Source organism: Sinocyclocheilus anshuiensis, unplaced genomic scaffold (genome assembly GCF_001515605.1).
Source record: "Sinocyclocheilus anshuiensis isolate Anshui unplaced genomic scaffold, SAMN03320099.WGS_v1.1 scaffold2347, whole genome shotgun sequence".
Lineage (NCBI taxonomy): Eukaryota > Metazoa > Chordata > Actinopteri > Cypriniformes > Cyprinidae > Sinocyclocheilus > Sinocyclocheilus anshuiensis.
The window spans coordinates 261,600-281,128 of NW_015541043.1; the positions used below are offsets into that span (position 1 = coordinate 261,600).

The 19,529-nt window shown below is 38.0% G+C and overlaps 2 protein-coding genes and 1 pseudogene across 2 annotated transcripts in view; all 3 read right to left on the bottom strand.

Annotated features, from left to right (window-relative positions):
• The window catches only part of LOC107690582 (kinesin-1 heavy chain-like), a 14,833-nt gene extending 3,305 nt beyond the window's left edge, over positions 1–11,528 (bottom strand). The window contains exons 1-15 of the mRNA XM_016488956.1: positions 11,190–11,528; positions 5,705–5,792; positions 5,541–5,614; positions 4,747–4,851; positions 4,573–4,621; positions 4,333–4,388; positions 4,102–4,189; positions 3,786–3,910; positions 3,604–3,708; positions 2,773–2,918; positions 2,433–2,581; positions 1,959–2,167; positions 1,738–1,806; positions 1,427–1,633; positions 1,194–1,337 (exon numbers count right to left, since the gene is read on the bottom strand). Of these exons, the coding sequence (XP_016344442.1) occupies positions 1,194–1,337; positions 1,427–1,633; positions 1,738–1,806; positions 1,959–2,167; positions 2,433–2,581; positions 2,773–2,918; positions 3,604–3,708; positions 3,786–3,910; positions 4,102–4,189; positions 4,333–4,388; positions 4,573–4,621; positions 4,747–4,851; positions 5,541–5,614; positions 5,705–5,792; positions 11,190–11,315 (1,740 nt within the window). The 5' untranslated portion in view covers positions 11,316–11,528. The remainder of the gene's footprint in view (positions 1–1,193; positions 1,338–1,426; positions 1,634–1,737; positions 1,807–1,958; positions 2,168–2,432; positions 2,582–2,772; positions 2,919–3,603; positions 3,709–3,785; positions 3,911–4,101; positions 4,190–4,332; positions 4,389–4,572; positions 4,622–4,746; positions 4,852–5,540; positions 5,615–5,704; positions 5,793–11,189) is intronic.
• A 307-nt stretch (positions 11,529–11,835) lies between these two features.
• On the bottom strand, positions 11,836–14,767 carry LOC107690583 (tripartite motif-containing protein 16-like). Its single transcript, XM_016488957.1, has 6 exons — positions 14,146–14,767; positions 13,776–13,871; positions 13,367–13,600; positions 13,090–13,240; positions 12,868–12,927; positions 11,836–12,735 (listed from the first exon to the last, which is right to left on the bottom strand). Exons 1-6 carry the CDS (start codon positions 14,734–14,736, stop codon positions 12,200–12,202), a joined length of 1,668 nt encoding a protein of 555 aa, XP_016344443.1. The 5' UTR covers positions 14,737–14,767; the 3' UTR covers positions 11,836–12,199.
• Positions 14,768–15,898: 1,131 nt separating this feature from the next.
• On the bottom strand, positions 15,899–18,330 carry LOC107690586 (tripartite motif-containing protein 16-like; annotated as a pseudogene).
• Positions 18,331–19,529: the final 1,199 nt, after the last annotated feature.

Here is a 19,529-nt window from a genome sequence, read left to right on the forward strand (position 1 = left end):
TTTTGCCATCGACTTGACTTCTGACTTCATCTTACTGATGTAGAGTCTGGCTACAGTGAACTCTTCGTCTATAAGACCACTGCCTTCATGCTGCTGCAGAGAGAGAGACTCCTCAGTATCGCTCAGTTTTAAGTGTTTATTGTTCCGTTTTGACTTTTTTTCTTTTTTCTGTTTTTACTTAGCATTTAAAGGGATAGTTCACCCAAAAATGAAAATTAGCCCATTATTTACTCACCCTCAAGCCATCCTAGGTCCTGTAAGAAAAATATCCATATTCAAAACGTAATAATCACTTTAATCTAGCTTGCACAAACAGTTGTACACAGAAGCAGCTCCGGGAGGATGACGCAAGATGTCGGCGTTGCACATGCGCCAGTGAGTCTCGTGAAAACCAACGTTTGTATACAGGAGCAAAAGAAGCAAAGTTTCCTTACTTTAGCAAAGGAAAACCAGTCTCCTCTTGGCTTATATCGAAATCCTCCGGCATTCTTCTTTACAAATCCTCGTTTTGTACTTCTAATTCGTGACCGTTGTTTTGTTTTGATCGCTCCGCTGCGCTTCCGCGTGCATCACTTCTGAGCGGCGCATGTGCAACGCCGAGGTCTTACATCATCCGCCCGGAACTGCTTCCGTTTACAACAGTGAGCGCAAGCTAGATTAAATTGATTATTACGTTTTAAATATGGTTATTTTTCTTACAAAAACGCATCAATTCGCTACAGGAGGACTTTGTTCACCCCCCGGAGCCATGTGAGGCACTTTTTATTATGGATGGCTTTTTTTTCCCCACTTATTTTGGACTGAAGCACTGCAACACCCGCTGTCTACCGTTAAACAGCTTGGAAGATCAAAGACAATTTTTTATATAACTCCGACTGGATTCGTCTGAAAGAAGGAAGTCATATACACCTAGGATGACTTGAAGGTGAGTAATTCATGGGCTAATTAAGATTTTTGGGTGAACTAACCCTTTAAGTTTCATACACAAATCAATTAGTTATGGTTATTAAAGATACTAAAGGAGCTAAACAATAATCAATAAAAGGTGAAGTGTATAATTGTTTGTTAAAATCTATTAATATATTTGTATAAACATTTTATAGATAGATACTTCATTTAACAACTACAATAAGTCATTCATAGGTGGGTCATTCATACCTTTACCTTAAAAAACCTATATGCGTGTCACTCACCTTGATGTCATTGTTGCCCACAGCAATGCCAATCTCAGTCAGATCTTTGAGCAGTGACGACATCATCTCAGTTACTCTCTTCTTCTGGTGATTGGCCATTTCTTTCAGTTTCTGCAGCTCTGAGTCTATAGACACCAGGATACTCTGGAATGTTTTAAAGTCAAGTCATTCTTGTCATAGCAGGCCGAGTGTAGGTAAAATACTGATATATAATTAGCCCTTCTGGCACTTACAGATTTCTGACCAAGTTCTTCGCTCAGGGCTTCAAACTCCTTGGTTTTGTCCTCCACCTCCTGACTTTTCTGGTCGTAGTTGACAGCGAGCTCCTCCAGGGCCTGCAGCACCTCCTTCACCTCCTCTTTAGATGCCTCGTTCTCCAGCTGTAAACGAGTCAGCTCTGACTGCAGGTTATCATGGTCTCTTCGTGACGAGGCCAGCAACTGCAAAACATATGCAAAAACATAGAACAAGCATGAATATACAATGTTTACTTGTTAATACTCTTTTACACCAATTTCTCATGTGTACACGAGAGTTCACTAACCTCTTCCTGGTCCAACATCTGCTGCTTGAGCTTCTCCACCAGCTGAGACTGCTGATTAATCTCTTCATCCTGGAGAGAGATGAGGCGCAAAACACAAGTTCAGTCACCTTCTTTAGGAAAAATCACCATGCTTTTATTCTTCTAACTGTGACTGTAGCAACTAGGGTGTTTTTGAGAATATATTTATTAAAGAAATTGTGTGTATATGAGTATGTGTGTACCTTGTCGTCAAGCTGCTTGTAAAGTTTGGTGAGTTCAACCTCACATTTTTCCTTCTCAACATTGTTGAGTCGGGCCCCGAGCATCCCTGGCACGGGCGGCATGCTTGGTGTGGATGCAAATTTATCATTGTTATTTGTGTTATCCAGCGCCAGCACTTCAGCGTTAATCTTCTCCTTATCAAACTGCTCCTCTGCAGGTACCGTTTCACCTGCAGGACACAAACAGAGAACTCTGAGGAAATGCAAACATGTACCTTCAAAAGTTTAAACCTAATTAAAATATTTGAGGACTTTGAAAAATGTTAAAGAAAAGTTATGACGTACAATGAATCATATCAATCACTTAAGATACAAAAATGCAAAACAGAAGCATTTCATAGCACAGCAAAGTTTTGAATGCACCGAGAACACAACTGTATCACAAATGTAAAAATATTATAATAACATATATAATAATCAAAATAGGCATCTGACCATTTCTCCAGCGGTTGAGTTCGTTCTCCAGCCATGTGATAGTGTTTCGAAGGCTCTTGTTTCGTTCTTTCTCTCTCTCATATTTCTTCTTCCATTGCTCAGCTGTCAGCTCTACATTCAAACTCACTGTGTTCTTAATAGTTTTGGCTCTGCAAACACAAACCCAATCACAGCTGTAAACTGGTGTCTTTCTCTTCACACAATCTTTGCATAAATACATAGAGTTGTAATCGTTCTTGCATAAACACATAACAAACAAGTGAGACCAGTGACACCTTTATTATGAATGGTGAGAACAGACAAAGTGACAGAGCTGAAAAGCATGAATGTGTCTCCTCACCTCTGTCCGAACATAAGGGTGGATTTGGTCTCGGACTCGTTGTATGAGGAAGGAGAACAGCAGATGACGATGGTGGTCCTGCAGTTTCCACCCAGAGAATCCTGCAAGATCCTTGTCATTTTACTGTCTCTGTATGGAACGTATGTCTGAGAAAGAAATAAAGAGAGATTCAGGATAAAATTAGATCGAATATTAATAAAGCAGATTTAAATGTATAATGAAGCTCCATGATGAAGTACATGTTAATGAAGTTCCATGACCACAACTGAGGGAAATAAAAAACAAAACAAAACAAAAAAAACATTTGTTCAAATCTGAAAACGGCATCAAAATGAAGATCAATTAAAAATGACAAATCACTATTGTCAACTCAGCCCTAGTCTCCACGCAGCTGACATGTTTATCCATTGTAGCTTATCCACATCGTGTGCATGGAATAGACAATTACAGTCAAAACACAGCATCAGAAAAGCGCTAATTGAACGTCACTGTTTTGGTCAATGGTTTCAGCCCTACTAAACTGTTTCAGCCGAAACCGAAAATTAACTAATTATACTATATTATTTTAAATTATCTTAAATTGTATTAATTTAATTATACATTCATTATGTTACATTATATTGTCCTTTGGTTATGCACAAGTAGCATTATTGGTCATACCGATAAAGTACAGCAAAACTGAAATGGACAAAGCTAAAGTGAATCTCTGAACACAACTCATACACATTAGCCTCACAGCTCCAGGACCTAAACGCTACAAAACAAAGAGTGTACAGAACTGATCTAAAGCCTGTGAGCATATGCGTCTCTGTGTGTGTGTGTGTGACTCACTGAGCCCTCGGCTAAGGCCGATATCACATTGCCCAGCGACGACAGAGACTTGTTGATATTTTTGGCTTCATCCAGTACAGCACCTTCAGCTCCTGTTTTACTGACCTGTGAGAGAACACAAAAGTTTAACACACTCAGCTCATGTTTTACTGCACTACAAGACAAATTTGACACACACACACCTTCTCGCTGCCTGCCAAGTCGACCAGGAAGAGTTTTCCACTGAGCTTCTGTTCTGTCTGCGTGTTCTCCTGCTTCACATTGATCAGGAAGATACTGTGACTCCTGGAGCTGTGTTCATTCATGTCTGAGACACACACAAAGACATTATTAACACTAAACCCACATAACATTGTTTACAAGCATCAGCTCAAATGAAGGATGCAGATGTTACAGTTTCCTCATAGGATCTGGTTTAGTCTATTTATGGAAAGGTACTTATATTTTATTCTCTTTATTGAAAATATGTATTCTCTATTTTTGTCTGTGCATTCATACTTGTCACAGCTACATGTCTGTTGGATTTTCCCTCGTCAATAGTGTCCATCACTTCCTCTGGACTGCAAACAAATCGCTCAGTGCAGCCCTAAAACCAGGAAGACACACAATTATAATAAACAACTTACATTCTTTAAAGATCAGTGGTAATTGCCACTTTGTGTACGAATTTTAATGGGACACTGGAACATTGGTGACACAGTGATGGGACATCAGGTTCCGGGAACTCACCTTGACATAAGGAACCCTGTTTTTGTCTTCATGTACAGATAAATTAGTTTTTGAAACTACAAGACAACGAGAGAGAGAAAGAAAGAAAGAAAGAAAGAGAGAGAGAGACATTACGTCACAACAAGAGCAGCTTTATAGTTCTACTACCTTTGAATTATAAATAATCTTAAAAGCATTTTTTAATTATGTTCAGATCAAGCGGCTAGCAAATGTGAGGCTTTAAACAGCCACCACACTCACCATCCAACAGATCCCGAATCTTATCCAGATAAATCTCATAATATGACACCTGCCAAAAATATAAAACAATAACACCATCAAGAGAGCAGATACAAACATGAAGCAATATGTCAAGCTTTTAAAGAATAAGAAGACAGCCAGTTAATAAAATAGTGTGTGACGGTAAAGTCTTACTTTAATGTGGAACTCCAGGTTTTCATCCATAGAGTAAATGTAATTAAAGATGTCTTGCACTATTCTGGGAATGATACCCATTGCATCTGTGTCATGAAGATTTCCCTAAAGAACAACCACAATATCTCTCATTCATAAAAGTAGAATAAACGTTGTGTAAAGACACCTGTTTTGCTCCATTACATTGTTCACACTACAGCTCAAGAGTTTGGTCAGTAAAATTTATTCTATATATATATATATATTTATTTTAAATATATATGTATATCTAGCAAAATATACAGAACCAGCACCAGTTTTTTTCAGAATAATTTGATGAACAGAATATGTAAAGAGTAGCATTCAATTTTCTTATTTTGTACCATTAAATAATATCTTTACTGTCACTTCTGTCAATTTAATGTGTCCTTGCTGAATAAACGTATCAATTAAAAAAAAAAAATCGTACTGACCCCAAACATTTGTATACTGAACACCTTAAGCCTCAATCAAGTATTTCACAGTAAAGCTGCTTTTACATCATTTGTATTGTATAAATGTACCTATTATACTATTGTATAAATGAACTTGACTTTACAAAGCCAGTTGACTGACCATCACACAAATCCAATACAACTAATTCCAAGTTGCACAAGCTGCTATACACTCACAAACAACCCTAAAAATTAAAGTACATTTGACACATGAACCTAATAGATCTTCCACACATAAGGTATGGGGAAAATATTCATATTTACATGTGATTATGTAAAAGTGTTTTGCACAGAGATATGTCAACTGTATTTCTCGCTCACCTCCATTGTGTGCGTTTTGCCCGAGGATGTCTGACCATAGGCGAAAATGGTTCCGTTATAGCCACCAAGTACATCTGTTGGAACATAATCATGCTCAAGATTTATTCCATGTTCTGCCTTTTGCTTTAATTTAGAGGTCTATTAAGTGACCTTTTTGCTTTTACCTTTGACAATTTGTTGAGCGCAGGCCGTGTACACTTGCTCCTGAGTCGTGTTGGACTGGAAAACTCTGTCAAACACATACGGTTTACCCTGTGGAGAAAATAAAAATAAATATAAAATTAAGCGCATTTAGGACAAGTACCATTAGATCATTGAACACAAGAATTTGTTTTTAGGATTTCAAGAGTTACTGTGACAAAACACGCAACAGCCTGAATTGTTACAGAATAAACTGCTTGGATTGATTGATCAGCTGACAAGAACTGAAAGTGAGAGTGAAGATTTGTACAACTAATTTGTACAATTAATTAAAAACACGAGCATGAATGTAAATGATATATACTACTGTATCAAAGGTCTCAAACCATTCGTTTACTGGCTCCTAGTTTTTTGTCATAACATGGCACTACTGTAGCGTAATCATCAACCTTTGTGTTTTGTACTTAGTTTTGGTAGACAGTTTTGGCAATTCTCAACATAAGTCACAAACTACAACTTAAAGCAAATCCTACTGCACCATATATATGCTGTTCTACTGTAAAAGAATTTACAGTAGAAATATATTAGACTATTATTGCATAATAATATTGAATAGAATACTATTAATAAAATAATCAACATTACTTTCAATATATTAAAATAACTATTACTAAAATGTGGTATTTAGGTTTGCTGGGATTAAAACACTTAAATGGACCAAAAAAATATATCTAAAATATTCCTAAGAATGTCAGTCTACACCAATGTATATTTGATTCAATTTATTCATTTAGCAGATGCTTTTATCCAAATCAACTTACAAATGACGTAAAATTGAAAAAATGGAAAATACAAGTGATTTATCTTAAAGGTCACATATTATACACCTTTCTGGAGTTTTATTTTAGGTTTTGATGTCCTTAAGAATATATATTTGCGGTATAAGTACCAAAAACCATCTAAATATATTTTTACAGCTCCTTTCTCAGGAGCTCTGCTTAGAATAGGTCGATTTTGGCCTGTCTAATTAATATTCATGAGCCTCTCTTCTGATTGGCCTGTTGTTTTCTGAGTGACGCACGGCCAGAACAACCACAGGTAACTAGGGTCATGTATGCTGTAGCCTGCTATTGCAAATAGAAAAATAGAAACACCTGTAAATAGAAACACCTGTAATGGTGGCCACTGCTGAGGGAAATGTTTTCCGGCCTTACATGTTTGACTCAGATCCCGAATCGGCGACGACAGGCGACAACCAACCACCTCATCAAATGCGCTTACAACAGGATGTTTCAGAATGGTAATTAATTTTTTTTTTTTTCAAAAACCGAACGCAGTAATCTACGCAACTATTGCTTTCCTACTGATACAACACGTCAGCATCAAGTTAGCAACACGTTAGCGTTGCATAACCGTTTACAAATTATAATTTCAGATTATGCTGGCTCCGTAATGTAACGTAAAATGTGTGAAAAGTTTACTTACGGGTTGCGGACATTACATAATGCCTGTTATATTACAGTAGGCTACATAAAATTTCACTTACCACATAAACAGAGTAAGGGGAGAAGTACGTGCGATCGCGAATCTTGAAAATGAACGTGAAACAAAAATCGCGCGTTCAAAAGCAGTTTCAATGCCAGGCATAATAGCGGCTCCCTGCCTGATGCCGTATAATTACCCAATGATATAACTGCGAGAGAAAATACTGAAATATATATTTTCCTCTCATTTCGTATTTATTAACTTTAGGGGTTCCCGTAGTACACGCCATTTTCTTTCCAAACATGGTATTGGGATGCGGCCGGATTGCGATGGGTATGAGGGGGAGGGGGGGATGGGAGGATCACGATGCCGGCTCAACATCGTGAAGTCTATCAGCCATCGGCGATGGATGATGGCATCGTCTATCGGCCCAACCCTAGTTCGGAAGCCTGTGCAATGATGTAGTTTCCTGACATCCATCGACTGAACAGCGTTTTCTTGACATGTTTCCTTGTTGTTGTTGCTCAGCAATGGCATGGACGCGATGTTGTCTGGGGGTTTGGCAAAAGGAGAGTGGGACTGTGGGCAGTGCTCGGGGAGACTGAAGGCGGTGACTGTGTAGTTCTGACGTCACCTTTTTACGGAAGTCACAACGGCTCGTGAAAAGGCACAGCTACTTTATGCATAAACGTAAATGAAATAATACATTTTATTGCAAGTATAACTTTAATGTGAATAAATGATTTCTTAATGTATAATTTTGCAAATAATAAAAAAGACAATTAAATGAAGCATGACCATTTAATGATGTTTTATTAAGTTTTCCAGTTGGGGTGATAGTAGCTTAATGGTTAATGATCTTTGATACCTTGTTTTATCAGAGCAATGTCAAACCATAAGTGTGCAAACATTGCACTATTATTGCAGGTTAAGCATTGGGTCCCATATCTTTACTGTGACAAGAAGCAGCCTACCTAATTGTTTAATCATCAGTTCAATGATAGATTCACTTAATCTTATTCAAAGAAAAAAAAAAAAAGTTGATGAATACCTATCAACTAAATTAAGCCTAGCCTAAACAAGATGCAAACCTCTGTGGAATATGCCAGCAATTCAGTATTATTACCAATCAATATGCTATAGTATGGCAAAAACAAGGGACTCATTTGATAGATCAGGATTAAATGACTGCCTTAAGATGACCAAAGTCTAGAGGGAATTACAGCGGAAATGTAATGTTTAACAGCTTTTCACGAGCATACCACTGGTTTACAGACTCTTTAACATGTTTTTGCTGTGGCTGAAAGTCTCTAAAATGTGCAGTGGGGGAAGACTAGTGACTGCCACTAAACACGTTCAAATAATACATGTTCCTGTACTCATTCAGTTTAACAGCAACCTGTCCGTAATGCACAAGAGATCAACCCGTACCGCTGATTTATAAGTGTTCAAAACACATTTTAATCAGTTTTGCATTATAGTGTCATTTTGACACTATAACAAACTAATAATACAACAATTAAATAAACATATTATTATTAACAAAACAATAATTGATATGATTGTTAATGCATTTAATAAAAGCTGTATTTAATAAAAGTACTGTTGCAAACATATTTATATATTTGTTTTATGAACGGATAATGAAGTAGAAAAGTGTCAACATCTGTGAAACAGATTATCAATTGTAATCTACAAAGCACATCATGATGCTTGGCCTGAACACAATACTGATACAGAACCAAGGCCAGTCTCTTGTGAGAAGAGAAAAAAATTCCCAGAGTTCTGATTGAGGCACTTTCTTACCTAACTATTTTCTCATCTCACTTAGACACACAGAGTCCCAGGGGTAGCGCAGGGTGGAGCGCTCTCTATTTCCAAATCATTATCTCACCTTCCTTCTAGTGCTTACACACACTCTTTTCATTTTTTTCAAATTACTGTGGATAAGCCTGAAGGAGTCTCCAATTGCTGGGCATTCTCTCACATTATCTTCATACACACACACACACACACACACACACACACACACACAAGAGGACCATTAAGAGAGCGAGCAACGAACAAAAACAAACATATCCATTTCAAAGCCGTCTTTCAGGAACGTACACACACTGTAAGCAGACAGGAATACCCGACCCTTAACAACATAATAAAAGATCTGTGAAATTGAAGAGGACGTACAAGAAAAACTGCTCTATGAAATAATCATTATTTACATTAAAAGGGATGGTGGTCACCTGTATGATTCAGCTTGCCACATGGCATGTTTGTTTTCAAATGTCATTCATCATGCCATAGTTTAGTCAGCCATAGAAAAAAAATCTTCAGAATTGATGACATATAGACTGTCGTCATGTTTGAACTGGGTTTAAAGATAATCAAAGCACAGTGGCAATGATTAATCAATTCCCCACCCACAAATACACGTAGATGTCAGTGCAACTCTTGAGTTTCTGCACATACGGATCATCAGCATTTCTACTTGGTCCTTTTAAATGTGTTACATTCAGGTCTTTGGTTCAATAGAAGCCTAGTTATATATTAACAGGTATATGTGCTAGAAAAAGAGGTTTAACCAAGCTTCTGTTTTCATTTTACAACCTCATGAGTCATGTCCAATTTCACCTTCATTCACACCCTTTTTTTATATATATATAAATGTGACTGCTGATGTTATAAAGAGCAGGAGTTTTCAAACAAACTAGAGTCCAAAAAATTTGATGGGTCACAAAAGGGGTGTGTGGAAAATTAAATTATATTTAGAAAATTGTACTTAAAAATGTTTATGTAAGGTTATATAGAAGAAACACTGTATCTACTAAAAGTAAATATTTTCCAAATAATATTTTAATGATTTGCTTAGATTTTAGTACAGTTACGACATAAAATTAAGCTAATTTACCAATACGGACAGTTTCCTGCTCATTCAACAAATATCCACACCCTAACTTACAATTATAGGTATAAAATAATAATCTAAACCTACAATGTGCAACCACTACATATCTTAAACTGAGTAAATCAATAAAATAAGCTTTTGCTGTCCTAAAAGTGTAAAACTAACTGTGTTTCCGCGTTGAATGTGCAGGGCTGGCTAACACGGTTAGCATGAAGCTCATTTATAAAGAGCAGGAGTTTTCAAACAAACTAGAGTCCAAAAAATTTGAATGGATTTGAAAAATTTGTGGAAAATTAAATTATATTTAGAAAATTGTACTTAAAAATGTTTATGTAAGGTTATATAGAAGAAATACTGTATCTACTAAAAGTAAATATTTTCCAAATAATATTTTAATGATTTGCTTAGATTTTAGTACAGTTACGACATAAAATTAAGCTAATTTACCAAATAGCATATGGTCTTTTCTGTTACAAAATCACACATTTTCACAAACATCCATTAATTGTTATTTTCATGAATTTAAAAAATATATATTTTTATTTAAAATAGCTACATTTTAGTAAGAGAGGCCTAAGCGATGGGAACATATTTGGTGGTCCTTGATATCGAAACGTTTGAAAACATTCCTGATATAACGTTAGATTTTCTCTCAGTATTTACAAACGCCCACAAATACGGACAGTTTCCTGCTCATTCAACAAATATCCACACCCTAACTTACAATTATAGGTATAAAATAATAATCTAAACCTACAATGTGCAACCACTACATATCTTAAACTGAGTAAATCAATAAAATAAGCTTCTGCTGTCCTAAAAGTGTAAAACTAACTGTGTTTCCGCGTTGAATGTGCAGGGCTGGCTAACACGGTTAGCATGAAGCTCATGAGGAAACGACATTGAAATGAACTAAATTAACATTTATGTCCGAATTAAACGGTCAGTTTCGGGTGTCACCGGACCGGATGCAGAGGCTGGTGTCGGTGTCAAATATTCAGATTAACAGGTCGTGACAAATTCTGGTTCTGATGGACTGCGGTCATTAGCATTAGCCGCTCGCGCGAGATCAACCGAAAAGTAAATGATACAAAATAACTCCGTCCCAAAATATCACTCACCCCGATCACGATGCTGTCCTCTCCCTGAAATCTGGCTATGTATTTGTCCCCCCTCGTCACCTCCGAGCTATTCAATGGCCTGAAACGGCACATAACTTTAATGGTGCACTCCGCCGGGTCCGCCATCTTCCCCCGGTTACCGAATCACGAGAGCACCGGCCAGAACACACGCAAACACACGGATACAGACACGGCCGGAGGGGTGGGGACACCGCCTTGCTCCAAAGTCCCGGCCTGGGTTGTTGTTTCCCGGCCCGTGTGACTACAGAAAGAGCCGCGTTGGAGGATCACCCGGCCTCCGGTTCGGTGATGTCACTTCACACGAGTCACCGTCACGGAGATTAACAGAAGAACAACGAGGACAAAATGATAGATTATTATTTGGTAAAATCAAAAGATATAATTGTCTAATAACATAAAATTATTCTGCTGTATGTGTTTTGTTACAATTTATCTGTGATCATCTTAATGTATTTACAATAACATTTTATTTAATATTTTGTGTCCATTTTTTTCATTATTTTATTATTTGCATTTCTTCATTCAATGTTTTCTTACTTTTTTACTTCCTATCTTTAGTCACTTGCAATTTCTCGTCAGTAAAATTGTAGTAAAAAGGAGGGGGTGGGGGCTATACTTTCTCTGCTTTTTATGTTTATTGAAGTAAAATCTTGTTTTAATGTTGATCACACTTCCATCTGTTTTCATTCACAGTGTTTCATAGACAGAATGAACAGTACATCTTCAACTGCAAGGTTGTTAATTCATAACTGTGATGTCATATATTCAGATTCCAAAGGCCTAAATAAATGACATTATGGCCTTTTGTTCGCTCATGTTTTTATTTACAGCATACATTATGACAGTATATTATTTGTGCCATTGGTTACAATGAACATTGTTGTTATTCTTTCACCCTTACATGAACCATTATTAGCTTAATGTGATAAGGTTTTTACTTGTATTTTTATTGATAATATCACATGCAGCACTATATGACTTTGTATCATCTATTTTGTGATATCACACAGTTTCACTGATCCATAAACTCTAAACCCAGCATAGAGAGGCTGAGTGAATGTGGTGTGGACTCTGTGAATGAGGGTCATTGTGTTAGAGACGCTGTAGAAGGACAGAGTTCCTGCACTGTGATCCACATACACTCCTATTCTAAAGGAGCTGGAGACCTCAGTGAGCTCAGTCTCTGTGTAATTGTGACAGAATGAGTATTTGCAGTAACTGGAAGGAAAGCAATACAAACTCCAGGACTGATCATTATATCCAAATGCACATTCATTACCCCGTCCCTTCCTGCTGATGCTCTTATATGACACTGATATACACACTCCTCTCCCACTCCACTCAACCTCCCAGTAACAGCGTCCACACATACTCTCTCTACACAGCACCTGAGTCAAACTATCAAATCTGTCTGGATGATCAGGATATGATTGGTCTGTGTTAGTTTCAGTAATCATTCTGCTCTCCTCAGACAGACAGAGGTATTTATGCATTGTGTTTTCATCCAGCGTGAACCGACGGTAATCTGAAAGAGATAAAACACATAAGCTGCTTCTAAATCATCTTAAAGTTACTGACATTAGATGGCATGATTTTCATTTTTTTGTGCACATTTTTATTTTATCCCCCTTTTGTGCGTGTTGTCATTTTTACTTACATTGTAGAAACTCCTCCCTTTTCTTGGGTTCGGGGGTGGATATAAACTCGATGTATTTTACTATGAAAACCAACAGACACTGAGTGAATGAACAATATTAGTTTAATATTAAAGAAAAGAGAACATAGTATGTATGTATCCCATATACGTTTCATATTTATGCATGTTCTGACATGATGCTTGACCTATATCTGAGAGTAAATGAATGATCCAGTGCGTTACCCATATCAGATATCTCTGCCATCTCTTCTCTGCAGAAATGCTCCAGTTTCTCTCTCAGGTGAGACACAGATTTACCAATATCATCAAAAGAGAGATGAGAACTGACAATGATTTTGGGTGAGTCTGTAGATCCAGGAGGAACAGAGAGAGACTGGAAACAGACACAAAGACACAATAGAAACACCAGCTAAAGACACAGAAACATTTGATAGAAACTCTATACAACATGCTCTTCCCTTCCTGAAGACCACTGTCCTGTTTGTCAGATCTCTGTTACCTGGAAGAAACGGATGTGATTGTCTGTGTGTGAAAGTTGCTCCAGCTCAGCATCTCTCCTCCTGAGATCTTCAATCTCCTGCTCCAGTTGCTCCAGTTTTCCTTCAGCTCGACTCACTGCAGACTTTTCCTGATCTCTGATCAGCTGTGTCACCTCGGAGCAGCTTCTCTCAATGGAGCGGATCAGCTCAGTAAAGATCCTCTCACTGTCCTCCACTGCTGCCTGTGCAGAGCGCTGTTAGGACACAGAGAGAAGCATTAGAATCAGTTAATTCACTCAGCTCTTACTGCTACCTCACACAGCCCGTTCCCCACAGTGGGCTTCAGTGGGACTGAAAGGACTGAGAGTCCTAACTGAGTCTGAAACAGCTCTTCAGCAGCCAGCAGCTGTTCTTCTGTTCAAAACTCACCTTGTGAGACTCTACAATCTCTCTCAGCTCCTCAAGCTCGTTCTGTCTCTCCTGGATTCTCTGGCGGAATTTACTCTGTGTCTCATTCAATTGACTCTGTTGGAAAAGTTTGTTGTTCAGCATATGTGTCTGTTAACCAGTAAGTTTGACAATTTTTAGAAATGGCTGTATTTATTTTGTTTGTTAATCTTACAATCAATTTAAGAATGTAAGTGTTAGTGTTGCTAACTGCTTTTCTGATATTAACCACTATTATTAGATTTTATATAAATATATCAAATTTCCATAGTGCATGATAAACAAAAACTTTTATGGTATATTTTCAGATTAATCATGCTGCAATTGTTGTTTGCGTTAGACACATTAATACCTGTTTCTCAGTCCTCTCTGCTGCAGCTGATACAGTCTCATGGTTTTTGTGTTCATCCATTGTACACAAATAACATATACACTGCTGATCAGTACGACAGAAAATCTCCAGTAGTTTCTCATGTTGAGGGCAGATCATCTCCTGCAGTTGTCCAGTGGCATCCATTAGATTGTGTCTCTTACCTTTGAACAGATTCTCATGTTGTTCAAGATGATTTTGACAGTAAGAGTTCAGACACACCAGACAGGACTTGATGGCTTTATATTTTCTCCCAGTACAGACGTCACACTCCACATCTCCAGATGCAACGTAGCACTGAGCAGGACGAGCAGCTTGTAGTTTTGTCTTCTTGAGTTTCTCCAGCACTTCAGCCAGCATGGTGTTTTTACCTAAAACAGGTCTTGGAGTGAAGGTCTGTCTGCACTGAGGGCACCTGTAGACTCTCTTCTGATCATCCAGATCCCAGCAGCCTGTAATACAGCTCATACAGTAACTGTGTCCACAGGGAATGGTCACTGGATCTTTCAGTAGATCAAGACAGATTGAACAGCTGAACTCATCCTGAGCCAAAGAAACACTAGATACTGCCATTTTTACTGCAAATACAATAATTCAGACAGTCTAGATCTTAGAAACAGAAATCAACAACAACAGCAAAACTGCTGAATCCCACACCCAGACTAAGAAGGAAGTAGTGATGAGTTTCACTTTCACTGAACTGAAAGTAGGAGTGGCCAAGAGAGGGAGGAAGAGGGGGGAAGCGGGAGAGAGAGAGCTGGTGAGATGAAGGTTTCAACTCAACTATGTCTTTCACACATTTAAAATTATTCCTGCATTCTGTTGAAAGTATGTTTGTGTTAATAGTTGATCTCTCATGTAACGTTGCAATCTAACACTCTGCTGCTCTCTGAGCACAAATACTAATGTTGACCCTCAAAATATTTCCTCTCACTGTTTACCAAGTGTCCCTACAATGAGTCTACTGTTAATGATTTTATTGTATTATCACTTTTGTTGCATGACAATTTATACAATTATATTTAATATGCAAATCATAAATAATCGTAGAAGAGTTTGTTGCTTTTATAACTGCTGCATGATTGTCATGTGATAACTTTGTTAAATAATATCCATGATACATTTTTAATTAAAAGTCTCGTCATCGTCTTGCCAATTAGAAAGAGTTTAAAAACATTCAGGTTATTTGGTAGAGTGAACCAGTGACAGTTATGGAAGAAGAATGGAACAGCAGTGACACAAACTTACATTTGAAATTTAAATAAAGGATCTAAAATCATGTCCAGGTAGAGTGTGAGCATCCAGTGGGTTTACAGTTAAGTATCCTAATTTAACACAGGGAACAGGGCAAGTGTGTTACCACTGTGCTTTAAGTAAGTACTCTTAATGGGAGGCTGATAGAGCAGGACTGGCCCTTTCTGTTATTGGTTAAAGTTGCTGTGGTTAAAATAAATGATTAATGGCTTACTGTAAGCCTGTTGAGGCAAAATGAGAAGATCCAGAGATGCAGTGACAGAAGCAACAATATGAGACTCAATTGTCACAATTATTTCTGGAAAACATTACACATATTTGCATTTTTAAGTAAATGTCTCTCTAGTGTCACTGTTGAATCCAACATTGTTTAGACATTTAATATTTGAAGACGAAGAGGAACCTGTAAATCCACTCAGTTAATATATGTGTATTAATGAAGGAAACACAACAATGCCTCTCATGCTTCTAATTTGTTTTATTTGTATTAAACAAGTAAATTAAGTTACATTACAAGTATTATTTCTGCTGTTGGTGTCAATGATGATATTTCCACATAGTTTCTTCTAGTCTTTCTTTATAAATATTCATTTATCTGATTAAACTAAGATTTACACACAAATAAAGTTTCATGTTATTTCACTGATAGGAGTTCAGATAGTATATTGATTCATTGATCTGGAAATAAATAAAGAAAAGACTCCACTCGGCATTTTTCACTGATTTTACATTGACCTCAAACATGATTCTCTGTACCTTCAATACAGTTCAATTCACACAGTTTTACTTTTGAAACTGATCCAAATGTATAATTGACTCTAAGCCCAGCATAGAGAGGCTGAGTGAATGTGGTGTGGACTCTGTGAATGAGGTTCATTGTGTCAGAGACGCTGTAGAAGGACAGAGTTCCTGCACTGTGATCCACATACACTCCTATTCTAGAGGAGCTGGAGACTACAGGGAGTCTAGTCTTTTTGTTATTGTGCCAGAATAAACATGTGGTGGGAGAGCAAAATAATCTCCAAGACTGAATGTTGCGTCCAAAAACACATTAATTTCTCTCTCCCTTCCTGCCGATTCTCTTATATGATACTGATATACCGACCTTACCACTCCATTCAACCTCCCAGTAATGGCGTCCACACACACTCTCTCTACACAACACCTGCTCCACAGTATCAAATCTGTCTGGATGATCAGGATACGGCTGGACCGTGTCAGTGTATGTAATCACTCTGTTCCCCTCAGACAGACAAATTCTTTTATGCACTGTATTTATTTCCAGAGTGAACTGATGGGAATCTGATGGAAACAAATCAAATAATCTAGAATATAATGAAACATTAAGAGATGCAAGAGTTTTATTTTTATTTCTTATTTTATTCAACTTCAAGATTAACAGAGAAGAATTGTTACTTCATGAAGGTGTCAATCAGATTATAAGGGCGTAAATCAATGTAGTAGTAGCATGTGTGTGTGTGTGTGTAGAGACTTACATTGTAAAAATTCCTCCCTGGACTTGAGCTCGGGTGTGGGAAAGATCTCAATGTATGTTACTGTGGAATATTAATAAAAGTACAGAGAACACTAAATGTACATCTATTTAATATTAAATTTTTACTGAGAGTACATAAATGATCCAGTACTTACGTTTACCAGATATCTTCTCTATCTCCTCCCTGCAGAAATGCTCCAGTTTCTCTCTCAGATGAGACACAGATTTACCAATATTATCAAAAGAGAGACGAGAACTGACAGTTATGCTGGGCGAGTCTGTAGATCCAGGAGGAACAGAGAGAGACTGGAAACTCTATACAGACACAAAGACACAATAGAAACACCAGATAAAGACACAGAAACATTTGATAGAAAACACAATCTCTGAACAACATGCTCTTCCCTTCCTAAAGATCACTGTCCTGTTTGTCAGATCTCTGTTACCTGGAGGAAATGGATGTGATGCTCTGTGTGTGAAAGTTGCTCCAGCTCAGCGTCTCTCCTCCTCAGACCTTCAATCTCCTGCTCCAGGTGCTCCAGTTGTCCTTCAGCTCGACTTTCTTCTGCTCAGAACTCACCTTGTGAGACTCTACAGCCTCTCTCAGCTTCTCAAGCAGCTTCTGTCTCTCCTGGATCCTCTTCTGGAAATTTCTCTGTGTTTTTTCCAACTGTCTCTGTTGGGAAGTTAATGTTACATGTATATGTGGATCCATATGCTTTCAGACATCAGTCACTATAGTAACGGCAGTGCTATAATCCAGTGGTACTCACTGGTTCTGTGGACCCACTGCTTTACAGATTTTGTATGTCTGCCTTAACTGACATACACAGTTCAGTTCATGGAGCTCTCTCCTTCAAGCTGATGATCTGAATCAGGTGTGTTAAATAAGGAAGACATATAAAATGTGCAGAGCAGTGGGTCCCCAGGACCGGAGTTGGGAATCACTGTAATAATAAAACATGCATTTGACATTAATTTAAGCATTTTTATTTCATACCTGTTTCTCAGTCCTCTCTGCTGCAACTGATATAGTGTTGTGATTTTTGTGTTCCTCCACCATACACAGCAAACAAATACATTTCTGTTCACTACGACAGAAGATCTCTAGTAGTTTCTCATGTTGAGGGCAGATCATCTCCTGCAGTTGTCCAGTGGCATCCATTAGATTGTGTCCCTTACCTCTGAAGAAAGTCTCATGTTGTTCAAGATGATTTTGACAGTAAGAGTTCAGACACACCAGACAGGACATGATGGCTTTGTTTTTGTCCCCAGTACACACGTCACACTCCACATCTCCAGATCCAGCGTAACACTGGTCAGGATGAACAGCTTGGAGTTTTGTCTTCTTGAGTTTCTCCAGCACTTCAGCCAGCATGGTGTTTTTACCTAAAACAGGTCTTGGAGTGAAGGTCTGTCTGCATTAAGGGTAGCAGCCAAAGAAACACTGGATTCTGTAATTTGAATACACAAAATAGTAACCCACAAACAGTCTAGCCTAAAATTCAAAGAACGCTGATTCCCACAACAAGAAAATGCAGGAAGTAGGAGTAAGTTTAACTTTTCCCTGAACTGAATGTAGGAGGGGCTAACAGAGCGAAAAGAGACGGGATTCATTATAATCAGTAGTTGACATTAATTTGAACAACATCAGACACACATACATCTACATTCTGTGTAAATGTGTAATACAAATATTTTGTGTCAGTGTAACACTTTGCTGCCATGTTTGGTGCACAGTGATAACCAGCTCAACTCCTTTTACAACAACACGCTTCTTAATGGCTACAGACAGTTGTTTGTTCTGTTAAATTCTGAATACGTTTATGTTCACACAGTCATTGTTTGGGACTGATGAGTAAATTTAATAACAGGCGATGTTGTCAAATTGTTTCCTTCACACAACAGATTATATACATTACTCTAGCCACTGACTGAATAACCAATGTCACGCCCCTTTTATATTCAAGTGATAACAGTGAATATCACCTGTAACCATAGTTCATACAGTACATACAGTAAGTGTGTCCACAGGGAATGGCCGCTGGATCCTTCAGTAGATCCAGACAGTGAAGGTAGGTGTGCTGGATCACCAATTCTGTTCCAGATTAAACATTCTGAATTACTGGGATTTTTTCAAATGAATTTACAAAGTAATTTCCCCTCAAGATCATACAGGTGCCCTAGTAGAATAACAACAGGTATAGTTCATTACATTAACATGTTCCACCAACGTCTGACAGCCAGACAGTCTCCAAATGCCTCCTGTCTTAATTTTGAACTATATATCTATTGTCTTTTGATAGGTATTTAAAACCTATCAATTTTTTCACCCCCCCCCCCCCAATTGGCATCTAATCCAATGAAAATCAGACTAGAGCTCTGCACAGGCCTCAAATATAGGCCCTAGGCCGGCCGTCTTGACCCGAGCCCATCTCCCCCCCCTTCTCTTCGCCCAAAACTGCTTATACTAAGTGAAGTGAAGTGACGTGACGTGACATGTGGCCAAGCATGGTGCCCATACTCGGAATTAGCGCTCTGCATTTATCCCATATGCAGTGCGCACACACATAGCAGTGAACACACACACCGTGAACAAACACCCGGAGCAGTGGGC

What these genes read in the sequence shown, in the direction of transcription:
- LOC107690583 (XM_016488957.1), bottom strand. Translation starts at nt 14,736, where the DNA reads ATGGCAGTATCTAGTGTTTCTTTGGCTCAGGATGAGTTCAGCTGTTCA. An exon ending in ATCACATCCGTTTCTTCCAG is followed by an intron (nt 13,241 to 13,366) that starts GTAACAGAGATC and finishes GTCTGTTTCCAG; the next exon opens with TCTCTCTCTGTTCCTCCTGG. An exon ending in GGCAGAGATATCTGATATGG is followed by an intron (nt 12,928 to 13,089) that starts GTAACGCACTGG and finishes TGGTTTTCATAG; the next exon opens with TAAAATACATCGAGTTTATA.